This window comes from Mesoplodon mirus, assembly GCF_964341445.2.
Source record: "Mesoplodon mirus genome assembly, chromosome: 10".
Lineage (NCBI taxonomy): Eukaryota > Metazoa > Chordata > Mammalia > Artiodactyla > Ziphiidae > Mesoplodon > Mesoplodon mirus.
In genome coordinates, this window is record NC_138986.1 from 19,299,638 (window position 1) to 19,320,312 (window position 20,675).

Here is a 20,675-nt window from a genome sequence, read left to right on the forward strand (position 1 = left end):
GGGTGATATGCTGGCTAGAGGAGGTTTTCCTGAGTAAATGACACTTGAACTAAGGCCTAAATGAAAAGAAGCAGCCAGTCACTAAAAGATCTGAGGTGGATACCAGACAGAGGAAACAACTAACACCAAGGCCTCTGTGAGGGGGCACCCTTTATGTGCTCAAAGATGGCAAAAAGGCCCATGGCTAGAGTGTGAGGAAGAATGGGACAGGTGATACGAGATGATACCAGAACAGGTTCACCCTTTACATTTGCAGGGCCAGACCCACTCTTCCCCGTTTTGCTTTCTACCTCCAGACCCTCATCCCATGGAAAGCCTTGCACACACATGTGTCTACACCTCTACTTGCTTTCCAGGCTCCATCAGAACCTCTGCTGGTGAAGTCAGGCATCTATAGGTTTTAAGGCTCCCCAGAAGATTCTAATGTACAGCCCTAAGCAAAAAAGTGAAGATTTAATATAAAAACAGAAGAGGGGCTGAGTCTATGGCCCAGAAAATAGTAAGGAAAGGGAATGTAATAAAGTCAATATAATGTTTGGGAACATCTGGGCACAGAATACAATCCCAAATCACTAACCTCTTTCCTAGGATAAATAAAGAATATCTCTTCCTCACAGCCTCACAACTCTGAGAAACAAGTCCTACTTTTCAAAGATCAATTTATTTCAACTAACATTTGCAACCTATGTGCAAGGAGTCTTAGTAGGTGCTATAAGAATCACAAAAACAATAAAATGGATCCTACCCTCAAGAAAGTTACAACCAGGACTACAAATATCTACTTTCAGTCTCATGATCTTATTGACATGACTTGAACCTCACTACTTCCTTCCTAGTGTCATCCATTTCAGATTTCAACCTTGCAGAGAATAGAAGCCTTTACTTTCTATAAACCAAGATTATATAAGTGTGCTTAGGAAACAATAGTGATGATGATTAAAGATGATCATCAGGGACTTTCAGGAAACACATGTTATACATGTGTTCATAGCTAGAAGCAAATACAATTTTTAAAATAGAAATAACCTTTGATGTCCTGCAACTGGCCCATGCAGGACTGGCTCTCCCCTCTTGGCCCCTCTGCCCACCTTAAATGCTTATCTGATAACCCTGAGGTAATAACTGAAAATAGGTTTTAGTGCTACACTTTCCAAAGATACTATCTTTTACCAGGAGCTTATTAAACACTCAAAATGCCCCGGATGAAAAGTAGTTAAGGGAGGGGAATTATATGGCACCTCCCTTTTTCCCTCTACCAAATTATTCTATGCTAGCTCTGAAACGTATTATATTTACAAAGAGAGGAAAGGTCATTACCAAGAGAAGCTAACCAAAGTAGAATATGCCATATCACACAATCACCTTATTAACCTATATGTACATACATATGTATTTCATTGAATTCTTACTATTGCCAGTCATTATCTGGTTTAATCCCATGAGAAATAAATATAATTATAATCTCCAGTTTACAGATTGAAGGAGTGAGATTTAGAGTGGTTAAGTGATTTGCCTAAAGTCACAAAGCTCAAATATGACAGAGATGGGAAAAGAAGCCAGGTCTGTCTAACTCCAGAGGCCTCCCTTCTAACCATGAATCTCCCTCTTTATACACACACTTCGTGTTTTGCCTCTACTTGAACACTAACTACAAATAGAAGATTCAAAATTTAAAAGGCTGATAGTCACATCGGTAAACCAAAGTAAGAGGTCCACTTCTCCCAGGAAGGGATGGTCACACCACTCTATTACAAAGCCGTAGATTCCATGAACCCCTCTCCATAGAATCCTAGCTTCTCAGGTCTTTGGGTTCATTCAGTCCAACTCCACCTAACACCAGAATTCCTCCTACAACAATCCAAGAATCTCACAAACATGTTCCCATAATCACACTAGAGACCAAACAAGAGAGGATAGATTCCAAATGAACTAACACTCTACTGGAAAATCAATTGGCAGTGTGTGCTTTCTGCTTTTGAGAATGAGTCAGTTCAGAGCATTTGTTAAACTTAAAAATGTAGTAAACTCCCCAGGACTAAAGCCCTAGAAATTTCCAGAGAAAATAAAAACTTTCTTCCCCCTTGCCCACTGAAAAATATCCCTTGTTTTTAGAAATATAGGTATGTTGTTGGGTTTTTATTTAACTGCAGGATTTTTCCGGACACACACAAAAAGAAGACATGTCTTTTTATCATCATTTCTAGGAGTTACAAATTTGAAGGTTTCTCAAGAAGTATCAGGTTATGCTTTAAAATAAATCAATATGTAGCCACCTTCATGCTCTGGTAATACTCCCTCTGCCTGTCCTACAGCCAAACAGGGGCAAGCTTTAGTGTGGAATAACACTCATTGCAGAACATGAAAAGGACTAAAAAGGAAGCGCTGGTGTGCATTTATTTTATCCTCTTGTGAAGTAATGGGCTGGGATAGGTGGTCTTCCTGGTTGAGTAGGACAGGTACATTGCACACAGTATGACTCGAGGACCTGATTTTTTTAAAGGTATCATCTGACTCATACTAATACAGTCTGGGCCCTGGTTGTTTACATTTTCCTTATCATTTAAGTAAGAATTCAAATGCTGACAATATCTAGCCCCAAAGTCATAAGCCTGTTAAGTACCATAGTGCCTTATCATACAGATTATATAGTGGTCAGACACTTGGAATGAGACTCACTCACACATTCTGACCCTGTGTCTGTCATTTTTCACCTGTATGACTCAGAAAAACATTTTTAATTTTTCCTGAATAATAACAGTACCTAACTTATCGGATTACTAGGAGGATCAAATGAAGTAATATACATAAAGTCACAGCACAGTGCCTGGCACACAATAAATGCTTGATCAATGGTACTGGCATTGTTATTATTTTTCAATAATAACAGACATCTAAGTCATATTACTATTTATGGGTAGAAGGCAGCGGGTCACATGGTGGGAGAAGGTTAAAGGTTAAGCAACTAACAGTCTATAAACCAGATGAGCATCAGTTGTACCATAAAGACTAACTTTTCTCAGCTCATTCAGGAAGTGCCTAAACCTAAACCAGGTTTATGATAATCTGAGGAGAACCGTATTAGTTTCTTTGGGCTGCTGTAACAAAGTATGAACTAAGTCGCTTAAATAACACAAATCTATTATTCTAAGTCCAGTATTAAGGTGTCAACAAGCTTGGTTCCTTCTGAGGGGCGTGGGGGAGAATTTGTTCCATGCCTCCTAGCTGGCAATCTTTGACATTTCTCAACTTGTAAATGTATCATCTGAACTCTCCCTTCATCTTTACATGGTGTTTTCCCTGTTTGCCTGTCTCTCTCTAAATCTAAACTTCCTCTTTTTATAAGGGCAGCTATCATATCAGATTAGGGTCCACCCTAATGATTTCATTTTAACTTGATTATCTCTGCAAAGACCTGATCTCCAATTAAGGTCACATTCTGAGGTACTGGGTATTAAGATTCAAGACTTTTGAGGGGGATACAATTCAACCCAGAAAAAAAAAGAGATGCCCCAAAATAGGAATTATATTTGAAAAATTTTTGGAAGATACGCATTTTAATATAGTTTTTTCTTGAACCACTCAAAAATGCAAGAGAAAACATGTTGTAAACTATTAAGTATGACACTTGTGTCAAGGTGGCACTATTATGGCAGAAGGAACATTTATCTCTTCATAAAAGTAAGGCATTGTTGGTTTTTCAATATATCCTTCTTAGAGAAATAGGAAGCCAAAGGTTTCCAATATCATGGCCAGCCCAAATGCCAATTAGATTACCTTGTAACAGACCACCATTTGGTTTTTCATTCAACACTGTATTAATCAAGTACTTACTTGGTGCTTGACACCCTGTAAGACCTTACAGAGGTATGGAGGAAATATAAAATAAGGTAAATGCTGTAAAAAGTGTTTTACCTGCTTGTGAAGATATGAATTATGTTTCTTGCTTTGTTTGCCTTAAGAATTATGGGACAATATATCTAGTGGATCCAGAATGTGTGTTCTCTAAGGCCAATTTCCGGGAATCCTTGAATTATTAAGGAGTGACATAAGGTATGATCTTGTCATGTCAACAAGGGTGGCTTCAGGGCTAGGTGTCATATGGCAATATGCCTGGCATATGCTATCTTTCACATGTAAGACAATTCACATTTTTCATCAAGTGCTATTCCCAAAGGTTACAACTATTCTTCTAGATTAAGATTTGGCCCCTATATGGATGGGCAATAATCCTCAATCCAATGAGTTACAGAGTGAATTCTACCTTAGATAAATACCATGGAGAAATATGCTGCAAAAGGCAGGGAACACAACCTCCCCATATGCTGAAGTGAATCAAAGTTATCCGTGCATGATGCCAGAGGGGACGGCAGCTTTGGGTGACAGGTGGCACGCCTCTCCGCCAAGAAGAAGGCATTACTCCTGGCAGTTTTTTTAACTGAGGCATATGACCTAAGTAGTGGCATTTCACAGCTGAGCAACCAGCTTGTAATATGCCTTTTGGTTCACTGAGAGGCGGCCCACATGTCCACAAAGGCCACATCTCTAGCTGCAAAACGTTGCAATGCATTCTTCTTACAATCAAATATTTATATTGCTAAGAAAATGTAAATGGACTGTATGATTAATGACATATTGCCAGAGAAACAAAGAAGGTGGCTTCCCTGCAAAGGTATCACTTTCTAGCACAGATGCCTAAAGGAGGGGGAAAGGACCAGAAAAATGAGTGGGCAGGAAAAGTTAAAAATAAGTCCCTATTCATCATTCTTTGGTAGAAATTTGCAAAAGAGGGTCCACTCTATTTTGACTAAATTAACAGGTGGAAGACAAATTTAAACTCTGACAGGCTCAGCACTCTGACACCTGGGTCAAATTTTCAAATCAACTCTTCCACAACTCCACACCCCCTCCTCATCCTCTTCTCATCCATGCCTCTTTGATGTGGCAACAATTATTTCTCTATCTCTCCTTCTGGACCATAAGCAATGGCATGAGCTACAGAATCTCCATAAAATTTGGACACATAGACAATATTATTTTACTGTATAACAATATGAACATATATTCATATATATCTTTTTTACTATAAATAAAATAGCTGATAATTTATTATGGATGTTTCCCTACATTACCAAACTTAACATCTGCAATCTGGATTCATTTTTGATACCTGATGCCTAGTACACTGCCGGATAATTAGTAGGATCTTTATTTGTTGAATAAGTTAATTAACTGGTTGGCTTATTGATATAAAGCTGACACTTGCCCTTCAAGGCAAAAGAGGAAGATTAAAGATGGAAGAAAATTAGAGAGTAGGCAGAATATATGAAGGTAAATGATTTGGAGATGCTTCAGGGCTTAGAGAGAGCAAAACCTGGGCTGCAGTGGAAGTCTTTTCTCTGTATGCAACCTCAGGTAAGTCATCTAGTTTTTCTTTTCATATCAGGGACTTAGATAAATGTTTCCTTCAATGAAAACTCTATCATTCTAAATAAATGCTAAATAGAAGTGATTGCTTGTAACTTTGGGGGAAAAGCAGAAGCCAGGAGGCAGTTATTAATAATTAAAGGGAGAAAATAATAATATAAGCTATGGTATAATATAACGCAACTAGCTATATTTATATGAAACTTTACAGTTTCAAAAGCACTTCCACATCGGTTCCTATGAACCTCATAGGAGGCCTAGAAAAAAGCCATGCCTGACCTTTTACAGATAAGAATGCAGAATTAAAGTGGTTCGTTGACTTGTCCAAAGTCATGCGGGTACCCGATGGAGGAAGTGAGACCAAACCCTGTTCCTCCCACTCAGTACACTTCCTACTGCATGTGGGTTCTACAGGGAATATTAGTACTGGACACCAGTATGCATAAAAAGGAAGAAAATGAGAAAAATATAACAACTTGAGAGTTTTAATTGACAGTAAATGTAGTGATCTTCCTTAATAATTAGAAAGGTGAAAGGTAAAGAGGGATATTAATGAAGAAGAGTTTACCCAGGAAACATGCAATTAATTGGATATGTTCTTTGCTTTATTCCACTGTTATAAGAAAGAAGTGAACAAAAAGAAAAATCACTTATGAAGAATTTAGTAACAACCAAACACTTTCAAGGTTGTTGGTCCTTGGAAACTGAAAAATTAGTCTACTATCTTGTTTCATTTACACTGATAGGGCTAGGCAATGAGAATTGATGTGAAGCCCTGCAAGCTCTTAAATCATCAAACCTCTTACTAAGGCAGAAAAAGGGACTGAAACAACCCTCCTCACTTAATTCAACTAAATTATTGAGTGTCAGCTATGTGCAAGGCACTGTTCTAATTGCTGGAGATACACCAGTGAACTCAACAAAATAAAGAACCCACACTCCAAAAATTTACCTTCCATCAGGGGATATATTCTATTGGGGCAGAATATTCTAGTAGGAGAAGGCATACATGTAACCAGAAATTTGATTAACTACACTGCTACATTCAGCAATTATTCAGGCTAGTTAATGCATAGTTTTAAAAATCACTGAATGTAAGAAATGAATAGATAAATATCTTTAGTATTATTTACTAAATATGTACATTTTAAAAGTCATTTTTTGCCTATTTCAGGAGCATAGAGTATTGCCTTGAGACATGTATAAATGACTCTGAAGGAAATAATTCATAAACCATCACAGTGCACTATCATAAAATGTATATATTATCAGAAGGGGCTTCCAGAGGTTCTACCCAAATTGTGGTACATGGACCAGCAGTATCAATACCGCCTGAGAGCCTAGTAGAAATGCAGACTCTCAGGTCCATCCCAGGACTACTGAATCAGAATCTGCAATTTATCGAGTTTCCAGGTGATCTGTATGCACACTAGCGTTTGAGAAGCACTGCTCTAGTGCATTCCTCTGCACCTAGAAGAGCCTAAAAATAATCTTCTGAAAAGGAGAATATAAGCACTTCAAAAAGTAATCATTCACTCAATATTGTCTTATAATTTTAAGAAGTCACTTCTTTTCAAGTAAAATTTTACTTTTAAAATGACAGATCAAGGATATTGCATACATAAGCTTTCCTTTGGCACGTACCAACACAGAAGAAAAAATGAAATTTGCCTTTTCACGGTTTCAAATCTACCATAGCTAACCAAAAACAAAGGGGAGTTCATGTCTCACATATACTAATGTGTAGGGCCTCCCTCTACACTGTGATTAAATGACCATCTTCCCTAACAGGTGTAAGAGACATAGGGTCTTTTGGATGTTTCATCCTACATCAAGCTTAGTTTCCCAAGGAATTATGGTCTGGCAGGCACATGATGAGAACACCAGGAAAAGTTAGGAAGTGGGTAGAAAGCAGGCTGCCTATCCATTTGTCACCGAGCAGTCACTTTATAAACAGATTTATCTTTTCCTAAGAATAAGAGGGGAGAACAGGAAAGGAGGCTGTTGAAAATTCACAGAGGCACAGCAGCCCTACTCAGCACTGACCTCAGAAAAGAGAGAGCATGTTTCACCCACAGTATACACCCTGCCAAAATGGGGCAACATACCCCAGCATGGCCACCGAGCAGACCCAGAACGCACCGAAAAAAGGAAAAGACAGCAGTGAGCAGAGAATCCGTGAGCCAGAGGAAGGCCTTTTTCACTAAGTTGAAGGAGTATGATTCTCCTCTGGTCCATGATCAACGCTCAAAGATTCTTCACACTAAACATACAAGAAATTTTTCTTCCATCTTTCACATATTCAACTATGAGTGTAACATAACCTCCCAACCTTCTACATTTAAGAAAACCTCTCAGCCTCTATTACTGTCTGTTTCATAACATACAAAAACTTCAGTAGGGATCTGTATCTACATTAGAGTCACTTTCATTTATACATGTGTGTATTAATATCCTCATTCCTCTTAAAATGGAGTTGAGGGGTTCTGCAATTATAGAAAGTAAAAAATAATGCTGTTGAAGTAAGGTGGAAGACGCTAATATTCACACATATAAACTAAACATTTTCTGTGCTTGAGCATCAAATTTAGGTTTGAGCTTCCTGGCAGGCAAAGAGAGAAAGGGAAAAGGCAATACTCTCATTACCATTTAAGATGAAACATGTCAGCTCTTCAAGAGAGAAATGATTTCATCATATTTAAAGTCTAAAAAGAATTGTTAACGACGGACTTTATACAAGGGGCATTGAACAACATAATAATCAAAATCTTCAACAACAAAAAATGAAAACTATAAAGCATTATTTACATTTCCAATTCTTGTTCTGACCTTGAAAAAATGAAAAGGGACAGTATTCAAATGCAATTTGGAAAATGCAATTCTTTAGGAAGAGTAAATAGAGTTAGGTATTTGGTATTCTGGAAACTTAATTTATGCAAAGTGGTTGATAGTGATCTCTTAGACAATATTTTTAAGTTACAATTCCCTCATCTGGCCTTGTGACAGGAGCTGGATAAAGGATAATTCTAGGCTATGATCTCTGGTGATCACCTGGTATCCTATGTCATTAACTAGAGAAATATTCTGGTGTTTTGGACATTGGGCTAGCAGGTGGCCAAGTTAATGAACTGCTATGAAAGCTGAGACTCCTCCGTTGTATCTGGGGCCTATACACTACTGGAAAGAATATCAAAACAGTATAAACTGACACTACTAGAAATTCATAGTTTCCAGTAACAATTGGGTCCTCTAAAAATTTGCTCCACTTGTGTTTGACCTACTCCCTATCCCTTTCCATCTGCCTCATTGAATAATTGAGAAAACAAAGGTTGCCCCTTCTTTTCTCTCCTTCCCCAAACTTAAGAGTGCCATCACCCAGGGGAAGGACTTCTCCCATTCGTGTGGCCCAGCCATGATTTCTTCTTGCCTCCTCCGCAACTTTGCTTCATCAATTATCTTCAAACTTTATTTTTCTACCATTCTTTTCCATCATCCTTCAAAACTGCTCAAGTCTTTTGCATCCCAGAGAATGTTTTCACTTGGAAGTGCATTTCTGTCTAGGTACCATCCTATCTCTCAATTTCCCTTCTCAGTCTCTGGGAACAAGGCTGTATACCTGCAGCCTGCACTTCCTCCTGGCCTCTGCCCTTCCAATGGGTTTAGAAATTAAGGGATTCTTGAAGGGCAGAAGCTAAGAGGAAGTAGAGGCTACTGGCATGGAGCACTGGTTCAGTAACCCTCCCTCCCCTGTCAGCTCAGTGATATTTGTCACTGTTTTCTTCTTGAAACTTTCTCCTCCCTTGGCTTCGGTGATGTCTGGTTCTCTCCTAGTTCTTCCTCTTTCTCCTTCTAGTTTTCTAACTGTTCCTTCTCCATCCCTTTTCTGGATCCTCTTCCTCATTTTAACCTTCCTCAAAGTGCTGCCCTTAGCTCTCTTCTCTTTTCACTCTATATTCTCTCCCTTGGCAATTTCATCTACTCCTGTGGTATTAGCCACAGCCATTTGCTGACAAATCTCAAATCTACCTCCCTTTTCAGATATTTGGCCTATGAGATGACTCAACTTTATTGTCCCATAGATACCTCATACTGAACCCATCTAAAACTCATGTTGTCCCAATCTGTGCTTCCTCTTTTTATTCCCTATTTAATTGTATAAAATGGAAACACGGGAGTCATTCTAGACATTCTCCTTGATCCTCAGAGCCAATCAGTCACTAAATCCTAATTTCCCTACTAAACGGCTGTCAAATCCATTATTTCCCACCCATTCCCTTTGACACTTCCTTTAGTAAAGCTCTTATCATATCTTGAATAAGTTGATTAAACTGCTTTTTCTCCATCACTCCCCCAACTACCAATGGCCTGTCAACTTGTGTACTAACTTCTAAACTGACATCTTTTCTTAATCTGTCCTCGCCAAAGTTTTCAGGATGTCCTTTCCAATATATAAATCTGATCATGTTTCCTCCCTGTTTAAAATCCTTCACTGGCTTACCAAACTTACAAAATTGAGTCTAAATTCCTTGGCTTGTCAAGTCTGTCCATTCATGACCTCAGCCTTTCCTGCATTTTCAGTTTGATCCTTCCCCACTCCTTTCCCTGAACATATATTCCAGAATTAGTGATATATTTAGAGTTTCCTGAACATACTTAGTTCTATACATCAATATTTTTACACTTCTCTGTGTCCTCCTCTGATTCCTCTAATGAAGTGAACTTCAAATGTCACCTCCTTTGGAAGCTTCTATGTGGTTTTCCTCATTTCTTTCCCTGGCCCAGAGAAAGCTGGTCACACCTCTGTCTGTCACCTCTCTAATTCATACCAACTCCTATGGTTGCACTTATCAAACTGAATGGTAATCACCATATGGTGTGCTTCCTGATAGAGGGATTATCTATAGTTCATCTATCTCTGGTCATCAATGACTATAGCAGAGGGCCTGGCCCAGAGAAGATGCTCACTAACATTTACTCAATTAAAAGAGAAATGTGAAATTGTCTTTTTCCCCAACAGTGTAATATCTGTTGACCAAAAAGTGAAAATATACATTGTATATTTATTTAGCCAGGAAAAGGTGATATTATTTGTTTATTGTAATTTGTTTCTACTGTTTCAATATCCTCGAATCACCTGTTAAATTCTACTGTAAACAGTTTCTTCTCTTGAACATACTGTCCGCAACTTGTCTATTGATATTTTTTGTTCTACCCTTTATAATGTATAAATTGTATAATGTGTTAGAGTACCAAAAAGAACAGAGGAAACTGCCTCAGTGTATCCAGCAATAATTGCAGAATAAGCTATACAACCAAAGAGCTTTCACTTAGAGCCACTTGCTATGGATGCAATCGTTATGAAGGAAGAGAATAAGAAGCTGAATGTGCTGCTCAGAGTCAACAAATTAGCAAGATATACCCCTTCTCTCTTTGTTTGCACACCTTCACTCCAAGACATTCCTGTATTTACTTCATACAGGCTCTCCTGCACTAAGGACATCTTCTTATTTAATGTTACAGTGGCCTGGTAAGAATAATGAGATCTGACACTTATTGAGCTCTATACACAGGTCTCATTTCATCTGCACAATAACCTTAAGGGATTGTTTTTGGACATTTTTACCTTGATGGCTCTCTAAACATGGCTGATTCCATGAAACTTTGGGTCAGTCCTATCTCTGACCCCTGGAATCCACCCCTGCCCATCTTTTTTTAATTTTCACATCCTTATTCACTATTCAGCACCCCTGGTTACTTGTTATAGAGATGGTACCACAGAGCTGTCTGAGTGAATGTGATCTCCCACTCTTGACCACAGACCTCACAGGGATAGAATGTTTCCTTCTTTCTTTTCTTAAAAAAAAAAAAAAAGTCCTCCTTTGCAGTCTTTATTTTTCTGCACTGAAGGAGCTGGGGGGGGGGCGGGGAATGACATATTTATAATCTCCTCAACTAGAGTTTCATGTGGAGTAGACACTTTAAGCTGGAAATTCATTTCCTCTGAGAAAGCACCTTTATTTCAAGTTGGTAATAAGCACAAATATAGAGGTAGAGTTGCTCAGATCCAAGGAAGAATCAGATCAAATGAGAAAATGCTTGACGCAGACTTTCCAGGGGAATGTGGAGAGCAGGTGAGTTGGAAGCAAGAAAAGTTAAATAGGCTTGTATTGTTCAAGGGCTTTTTGGCGTTTAAGAGATTAGAGCTATGAGTTCTTGGTGAGTTCAAGGTGCCAGACTGTGGACAGAGTGGGTGGGCTGCTGAAGTGAAGGTGAAGGACACAGAGTTGAGATCAACGACCTATGAGGGTAGGTATCAATGGGTCACACACATGAATGCTGGAATCACCCAAGAGTACTGAAAGGAAGACTCTCAGCAGTGAGAATGAGTTTTAAGTGACAGAAGAGTCTCCTGCAAGCTGCTAAATGACTGCAGCAATGTTGGGAAGAACATAGCTGGGCCAGATGATATAAACCTACCTCACAGGAGAGAGGAATGCATGTGAGTGGCCCATGTGATTTAAAAATAAACAATCAATAGATCCTTGGGTTAGGAAAGTATCTAACACAAATTTGAATAAGTCCTGGCTTTGTGACTAATGAATGTTATTGTCTTAGGCAGGTCATTTTATTTCCCTGGGGCCTTTGTTTTCTCATTTGCAACATGAGAAAGGTTTCTAAAACCTATAGCACAAGCTGAACTTTTATCTTAACCATGAATTGCATTTTTATTTTATGTTACTAAGTTTTAGATTCAAAAGTCTTCACCTTATTAACTGATTTCATGTACGTGTTCAACTTTCATCAGCTAAGAAAGGCTAACTGATGGCAGTTTAACAAAAGCAAATGAAAGCTAGTTATACATACTGTTTCCTTGTTCTCTGAAACACTGCTGTGAGTAAATAACATGGTAGTGATTATCATTCCAATTTTATAAATAAAACTGAGATGAATGTATATTATTTCCCATAGTCTTTTATGCATTTATTCTTTCAAGTGATTAAATATACTTTCTGTAACCCATAAGCCTTTAACTACCTATATATTTCTATGTCTCTTCCAACAGACTATAGGACCCTTGAGGACAATAATAATAACAGTAATGAAATAGTAATAATAACTATTATTATTTTAATTTATGTGTTCCTAGTGCCAAGACCAATGTCTGATACATAGCAGCTGCATGAATTTATCAATGAATAAATGGTCATGTCTTCATTAGAAAGCAAAATAAGTTACTTGGCAAAAAAAGAAATGCTCCCCCAAATCTCCTTGTCCTTCAATTGACAATTAAGGCTTTTATCTGAATCATTTAGATAGTTGCCTTGAATCTTCAATTTGTTGGCCATGAAGTAACTAAAATAGATGATCCTAAAATCGATAAATGATCATTTCTGATCACCAAGTTTCTACTTGAGCCAATACTCTTCATAAAAGCATTAATGCTGTATTTGGTACCACAATGCCTTAAGTTTAAGAAAGCAAAACTTCCCATGAGACTGAAGAAAATTAAAATTATAATTTTTCATGAAAATTAAAATTTAGAATGTAGACATTTATAGAAGACAATTAAGCATGAAAATTAGTAGAACTTGCACACATAAAGTACATAAATATTTCTACATAAGTTTAAAACCTAATGATAGCTCTTTGATGGATAAGACAGCTACATCATTCTGACAAGACTTTATGTCTCAGCCTGACTCCGATTTTCAACTACAGCTTCTCTGAAAACTGACAACCTCTCCTACTGAGATGTTGCTTCCAAAATAATATCAGAACAGCATGCACTATGAGCTGATTTTTTTCAGTGGTTGGAGGTGCTTACTAAACTATTGTGTCCTCAGCCACGGTTTCCCAGACCTCTGTGGTCTTTGCTGAAAATATGGCTTCTGACAAATTTCTTTATGATGACACCACTCCAGCCACCTCCCAGAAAGTTATTAAAAATCCATAAAACCATCATTATATATTAGCTCCATAGACCACCAGGAGAAAAAAATTGTAGTGTTTAAAGAGGAATGGCAACTGCAAAGCCACATGATAGAAACACAAAATAGAAGTTGCCATCACCATCTACCCTATGCAGGCCAGCTGCTTGTAAACTTTGTTCCAAAGCAAATGAAGCCACAGGGTGATTGATGGTATGGCAGAAGAATCAAGAAGAGTTCAAGATTTCTCAAAATAATAAAGGTGTCTCATTTTTTCATCTTTGTATTTCACCTTAATCCTTTGTACATAGAACCTGTTAACTAAATACTGATTAAATAACTTAGAAAATGGCTTAATAAGTCTAGTCAATATAGAAAAAATAACAAAGACAGAAACTCAAAAGTATGACAATCTGGGCCATTTTTGATAAGAGTGAGTGGCTTTATGTTTTTCAACAGGCTTCAAGATTACCACTGTATCCCAGCATATGTAACAGTTGACGTTCACAATGATTACTTCATATATTCAAAAAAAGTTCCTATTAAATTCAGCACTCTCTTTAAAAGATGCCAGGGAATTATATAATATAATTTGCAAAGACCACCTTGTAACATGTTTAAAGTGTAAAAGGTTGGAGTTTAAAGAAGTCAACTCTCAAGTACCCAGGTTAGTCAGTCAAGAGAATCAAGGTTCTCGGTAAACAAGGGAGGATGCAAACACTTTTTTTAAATCACAAATAGGGTAACTTATGACTGTGCCTGGATTTATTCTGTCCAGACACCCACTCTTGCTAGTAATGTATGTGCTCTTAGTCAAAGTTCACAGCAAGTTGAACATATTAAATCTAAGTCCATGTTGTTTAAACATAAAGAATCGTGATTTTAAAACCTACTTATTGCAGGCCTGTTAATTACACCAAAATTCTCCTGGTCCTTCAGGATTGCAAAACTGAAGATATCTTTGACTATTTGTCTCTAACTCTTTGGCACATCGAATTCTCCTATAAAGTATTCCTTTGAAGTACTTTTATTCTTCCTAATTATTTTAACAGCCTAGTACCTAGAATTCTACAAACATCAACTTTCATGGCTAGTTTTCTCCCTCCCCATCCAATGCAGCTTCCCTACACATTTCAGTAAGAATTTACTTTCTTTTAATTATCTTTGAATCATATCAAACTCTGCTTTGACATTTCTTTCTTGAAATCAAAACTCTTTGGCTTATGCTTTAAGATTCTCCATTATTTGTCCTTCATATAGATAAACAGTCATGGAATCACAGAATATAAGAACCCCCATTTGAGTTGCTATTTTTATTATTAGTTCCCAGCCCACACTCTCCACTCCAGCCAAGAAGACCTGCTTATTTTATTCCCCATGGGGACATTCTTACTACTGCTTTTATCTTTTACAAATGCCATGTTAAAAAACTAATCAAAATTCCCTTTTCTCCAGCTTTTTTCTAGCTAATTACACTCACCAATATTTTCTTTCAGTGTTTCCTAAACACATATAAACTCATGTTTCTAAATGTCTATACTGTAATAATTTGTTTTTACTCATTTTACATGTGTTCAAACTGTAATCCCTTTAGAGTGTAAAGAACTTAGTAACTGAGACCAAGTCTTCAAATTTCTTATAAACAGTTTTTGGGATAGTAATTTTTTATTACAGTTGTAAATATTCTGTGATGATTTTTCTACTTTTATGCTATTTATTTATTTATCTATAAAGTAGTATAGTATGTAATGAAAACACTTACTGTCAAGGAAATTCATAACAGGCTGAGTGACCACCCAGATTAGTAGTTTGCTAGTAATGGGCTATGGGAATTTATATTTGACTCTCTCTTACTCAGTTTTATCATATATAGTCAAATCTTGAGGACACAAAGCTGGGATGCTAAGATGAATTAAATAATCAAAGTCCCACAACTTATTGATAAGGCAGATTTAAGCTAAATATTCTACATTTAAAAGGAAACAAAAACAAAGTCTTACTCTTAGAATAATAATAATAATAACAATATTAAAAATTACCCAAGCATAAAAGAAAGGAGATGTAGCCTAGTATCCACTCATATTTTTAAAAAGACTTTTGGATAATAACTTATCTAAGATCTACTTGAGTTATCTATGATTATAAGGGAACTAAAAATTAGAATATATGGGTGAAGGAACTGGTGAGGTATGGCATAAAAGAGAGAGAGTTCATTGATAATAAATATCACATGGAAGAGAAATTTGAATTGTTTGGATGATTCCCAGTAGTCGATAGAAACTTCAGGGAGTCAGGTCATTAAATAGAAAAACTGACTAATAGGTGAAATTCTGCCTCTGAATTTAAGTTGTATATTCTCCAACTCTCATTAGAAATCTTAATCACAATTAGGAAACTTAGAGCATATGGGAACGACTTCTGGGCAAAGATGTAATAATGGTGTTTTAAGCATCTTTAACTGGTTGGCCTAAATAACCTTTCAAGACATTCTACTCCTTATATGGTGATAAAACAGAACATTTATTAAGGTGACTTACTGTGAAAATAGTTTGGAATCGAGATAAGAAAAGTATAAAGAAAGTTGCCGGTGCATATATAGAAAAATATGATATTTAGTAGAAATAAAATTCTTATATGTAATTGCATTAGCTAAAGTCATAGTTAACTGATGTTCTTATGATTTAGGAGGATTTTCCTCTGATTCCTTTAGACTTTTAGAGTGTTTTATATCAAATAGAGCAAAGCTTCTAAAAAGAAAAAGATCAGATTTTGAAGAGAAGCCAAAGAAGGCCAATCTCATGTAAAGTGTAAGCAAATGTCCAAAAAAAAAGGTGCACCACAATGAAAACATAACTAAACAAAAGCGTACAGCAGCATCACCAAATCCCTTATCATATACTCCTCTGACACTATGAGACAAAATATTAAAAGAGAAAGGTTTAAAACAAATGAAAATGTATTCAACCCAAAAACTTAACTTTCTGAAGCTACATACTCAAAGAATATTCTTTTTGGACTCATCCAAAGCTTTGATTTAATCAACTAGAATTATTTTTTAAGTATTGTTCTCTACAATTTTTTGAAATGATAAATTTGGTTTTTGATGGGGAATCTACATTTTATCAGAAGGATGGAATACAATGTCCTTGGCTGAGATATTCTTCACAGAAGTAGGCTATTTTTGTATTCTATGATTAGCATATTTAAAGACACATGCCAGGTGAGCACCTTGCTCCAAAGTGCACTCGATTTTTCTTTGTGGACAAGGCTCTGTTGCTTCAGTACCCTCCCTTTGACAGATCCTAATTCAATATTCCTCTCAGGAAATAATCCTGAAAAATCTTCTGGAGAGCCTGTTGCTGGTAACTTCATGTGAACTGATCCTCTTTTTATGTCAGGTAAACTGACAGTTATGACAAGAGGACAAGTGTGGCACAAATGACTTGGTAGAAGATTGAAAAGTATGTAAAAGACTGTAACAACTGAATTCTAACTGATTAAAACAAAACCAGAAAACACCTCCAAGCTTAACTTCAATATAAAGTAAAATAATAAAGGGATATAAAACTTTTGAAAGAATAGGATGCTCCATCTATGGTTTTAAAGTCAAGCAATATGAACCATAGAAATGAAGGTATGCTAATCTAGTCACCTATTACTTTTGATGTTAACTATACTAGGCTAACTTCTAATAAAAGAAATTGTGATGATAAACTGACTAGAGAATGGCTAATTTGGAAAGGAGAGGTGAAGGTCACTGGAGGTCCCAGAATTTCTAAACTCCAAACTGCTAATAACCAGGCAATCTAGCTTCCTTCCTGAATAGGGCCCAGATGGCAGAGACAACACTGATATGTGGTCTTAGATGCTTTTTGACAGGGAACTGTCACCAGTAGGTGACCCCATCAGTCTGAAGACAGGAAAATTACTAGATGATGCAAGAAAGTGCCTGCAGGCCAGTATACTATGAGTCCCTGAGAATCAGGAGGGCAGAACCTCAGAAAAAAATAAATTTTCAGTTGGAGCTTATACAAAGGACACTGTTATATTTCTTTGCAGATAGAAGAAAATAAAAGCAATTTAGTTTCCACAGAATTATATCTAATAAGAGAGGAAACAAATTCTCTTTGAGAAGAAATAAGATATATATAAAAGGCAAGGTGAATGGCATCATTTCTTAGTAATAAAATAGACACGAAAGTTAGCTCTGATGCTGTTCTATGAACACAATCTAGTCTGTAATCAACTATTATAATGCTATCGGACATTATCCCTGCCACACAACCCAAGTCAGAAGTCAGAAAGGGAACAAAGTAATCCAAACTAACACAAGGGTGGAATTTTAATATCAGCCCTTCCTCAACAAAATTTGTAAACACAAGTCCAATTAATTTTCCAAAAAGACAACTCTAGTTGTCAGAAAGCACTATTAGCAATTATTTTTAGCAAAATGATGCAACTGGAAAACATATTGAAGGGGGGAGGGGGAATCTTTTCTCCACTCCTCTCCACCCCCAAAATAAAATGACATAATAAAATATAGAAAATAAAACTACCTTGTAAAAATGATGTATTAGTTCTTCTTGAAGGACGTATTTACACTTTTAATATCTATAATCAATTACCTAGCTCATTTGAGGGAGAACGATTAAATAATTAAATAAATCACATTCAATCTACTTTTTGCCATTCCCTTTTAGAGAGATTGCTCTAATGCTGATAATTAACACATTTTTAACTTGTGCTTTCAAGATGGTCCATCTAAGCACCGGAGGAAACTATACTAAACAAAAAAAATGTAGGAAATTAACCATTAACCATAAAAATGTAAGGAGTTAAAATCTGAACTTTTAACTGTGTCTTAACTGTGTCTTAAAAAAATAATATGCGATTTTGTTGAAAAAGAGGTAGGTAGTTCACTATGAAAAATCAAGATTCAGAAATAGGAGTCAGTTTTTAGAACTTACAACACTGCAGCAGGAAGGTTGGTTGTTTTTTTTTTTTTCCAAAATCGAAGTCTGAAATTTCGACACAATTTTTGTTTGTCCTAAAAGCTCTGCTCCCTTTAAAGTTAAAGCATCAGTTTTCATTAACATAACCATATCACCATTTCAGTAAGAATGTTTCTTAATTTCTGTATCAGACTTCACACCAGTAACTGAGTACTGTGTAACTGTTAAAAGAACGTGAAGTCATACCTATGGCCTTTCTGTTAATAATTTGATATTAAGAAATATAAATGCAGCAATACCTTCAAGATTCTCTTCCATATGCCAGCATATACACGTGAATTGTCCTGGACATTAATTCGTAACCTGGGTCTCAATTTCTCTATAAACCTGAGGGAGTTAAAAGTAGATGACTCAAAAGTTTCATTTTATCCAACAATCAGTATAGGGTAAGATGAGAGGAGTAAAGAAAATCTATATATAATAAATTATTTGAGAATTCATGTCTGTAAGACTCTGTATAAATCAAAGTTTTTAACCTCAGGTAAAATCTATTTCACTTTTAAAAGCTATTTTAAACATGATAGCTACTATCATTTTATTAGTAATTTATAATTTGTCTAACTTTAAATTCTAATATGCAAAGTCATTGTGTTAGAAAACAAACAAACAACCTAGAAACCAAAATTCAAATTCAAGAGGTCATCAGTGCTGTTGCTCATAAGACAAGATAATTCTTGGGGAGAGTGAGGGCATATGGACAATTTTAACATATTAAGTAGGAAAAAAATAATAAACTATTTAAATTATTTACTTTTCCTTTGTATCTAAGGCACCCCAGAATTTAAAACATAAGTTTCTGATATATTGAGGGAGATGACTGTATTAATCCAATATTTACAGGTAAGTTATAAATGTGTAAGAAGGGGGCACACCAGAACAAAGAAGCACCTTCAGCTGTTCATGACAAGATAAAGCTTTCAAGTCCAGTTTAGGGGACAGCAGTTTGCTTTTTGTTTTTTGTTTTTCTAACTGCTCACATTGGATTAGTCTATTAAGCTTGGAAAATCATAGCCAGTCACTTAAGGGTAGTATAACATCTTGGGCAAATAAACACAAACTCAGAATATCAGGGCAAACAAATATGTAAGTCCAAAAACTACAACTGGGCACTGCTCATGTTGAGTTTGGTGTCTTTTTGGTTCCTGCTACCCCCGGAAACACCATGGGACAGTTTTCCTACACTATAGTTATAGGAGGATGAGGATGCAAGGCAATGCCTGGATGGGCATGTACGGAGAAGGGTAAGGTCTCTTCCCACAGTGCTAGAAATAAACAGGAACAACACTATGATCCCAAGCGCACATCAAGCAATGCCCTGGCTTTCTGTGCACTTTTCTTCCCCAAATGCAATGCCTACCTTCCGTGTGGACCGCGGAGACATAGGTCCAATTGTAACGCTTGACTATGTCAAGCATCGCCCTTGCCTGCAAAGTGTCAGAAGGGACAACCCTCAGGAAGTATTTGTACAAAGTTTTGTCACTCAGGTCGATGCTTGTGGCGGAATATGCGATCTGGGGGATGTTGAAGAGCTGGAGCAGGTTCTGCACTTGAATGGCTACGGAGCTGGAGCCCGGGCCGATCACGCCGGCAATGGGCTTCTTAGTCCTGCCTGGGGGGAGGGTCTGGCCGTCAGGCAGGCACCGGTGGAGCCCGTCCTTCTCGTCTCGAATGGAAATCAGAGAGTCCCTGATGAACTCAATGCTCTGCTCCAGAGCCACAGAGGAGTGCCAGCAGGAATCTCGGATCTCACTGCCCAGGCTGATGTTGGGCAGAAGGACCGGGTCCGCGTTGATCTTATCCAACGTGTGGAACATGGCCTCCACCCTCTGGATGCCATACTGCTCCCTGATCTCCCCACACTTCCTCTCGGGGACCTTCTCGGCCGGAGGCTGATGGTGGACTGAAAAGAGGGCCCCAATGATGACATCTCCGTCCATTCTGGCCACTGAGCGCTGAGACGAGGCTCCGGCCAGCAACAGTTTCCTGCCGGGGCCTCTGGGGAGAAGGGACATCTCCAAAAAGATAGCTGGGAAGAAAACCAAGAGGAGCCGGACCATTATGCTGAGGACGCCGTCCACAGCCGGCCAGCCGCGTTCCCACGCTGGTCCAGCCAGCAGGCTCTGCGCGCTCACGGTGCGGACCCGACGCCTGACGCCTGCTTCTCCCCACCTCGCCAACGCCGCTCGTCCGACGACTTCAGCTTCTGCACCCCTGCCTCCTTCCCCTCCTCCTCCTCCTTCTGGTCCTCCACGACCACCTTTACGCCCTGGCGGCGTCTCTAGGGCAATTCGAGTCCCCCTTCTTCACTGGT

At 37.6% G+C, this 20,675-nt stretch overlaps 1 protein-coding gene across 2 annotated transcripts in view; it reads right to left on the bottom strand.

Annotated features, from left to right (window-relative positions):
• The window catches only part of GRM1 (glutamate metabotropic receptor 1), a gene marked incomplete at both ends in the record, with an annotated part of 356,568 nt that extends 336,132 nt beyond the window's left edge, over window positions 1-20,436 (bottom strand). Inside the window, one exon of one of the 2 annotated variants that reach the window (XM_082633883.1) lies at window positions 19,722-20,436. In XM_082633883.1, the coding sequence (XP_082490009.1) occupies window positions 19,722-20,421 (700 nt within the window). The remainder of the gene's footprint in view (window positions 1-19,721) is intronic. The other variant, XM_082633884.1, reaches the window with a different exon arrangement.
• Window positions 20,437-20,675: the final 239 nt, after the last annotated feature.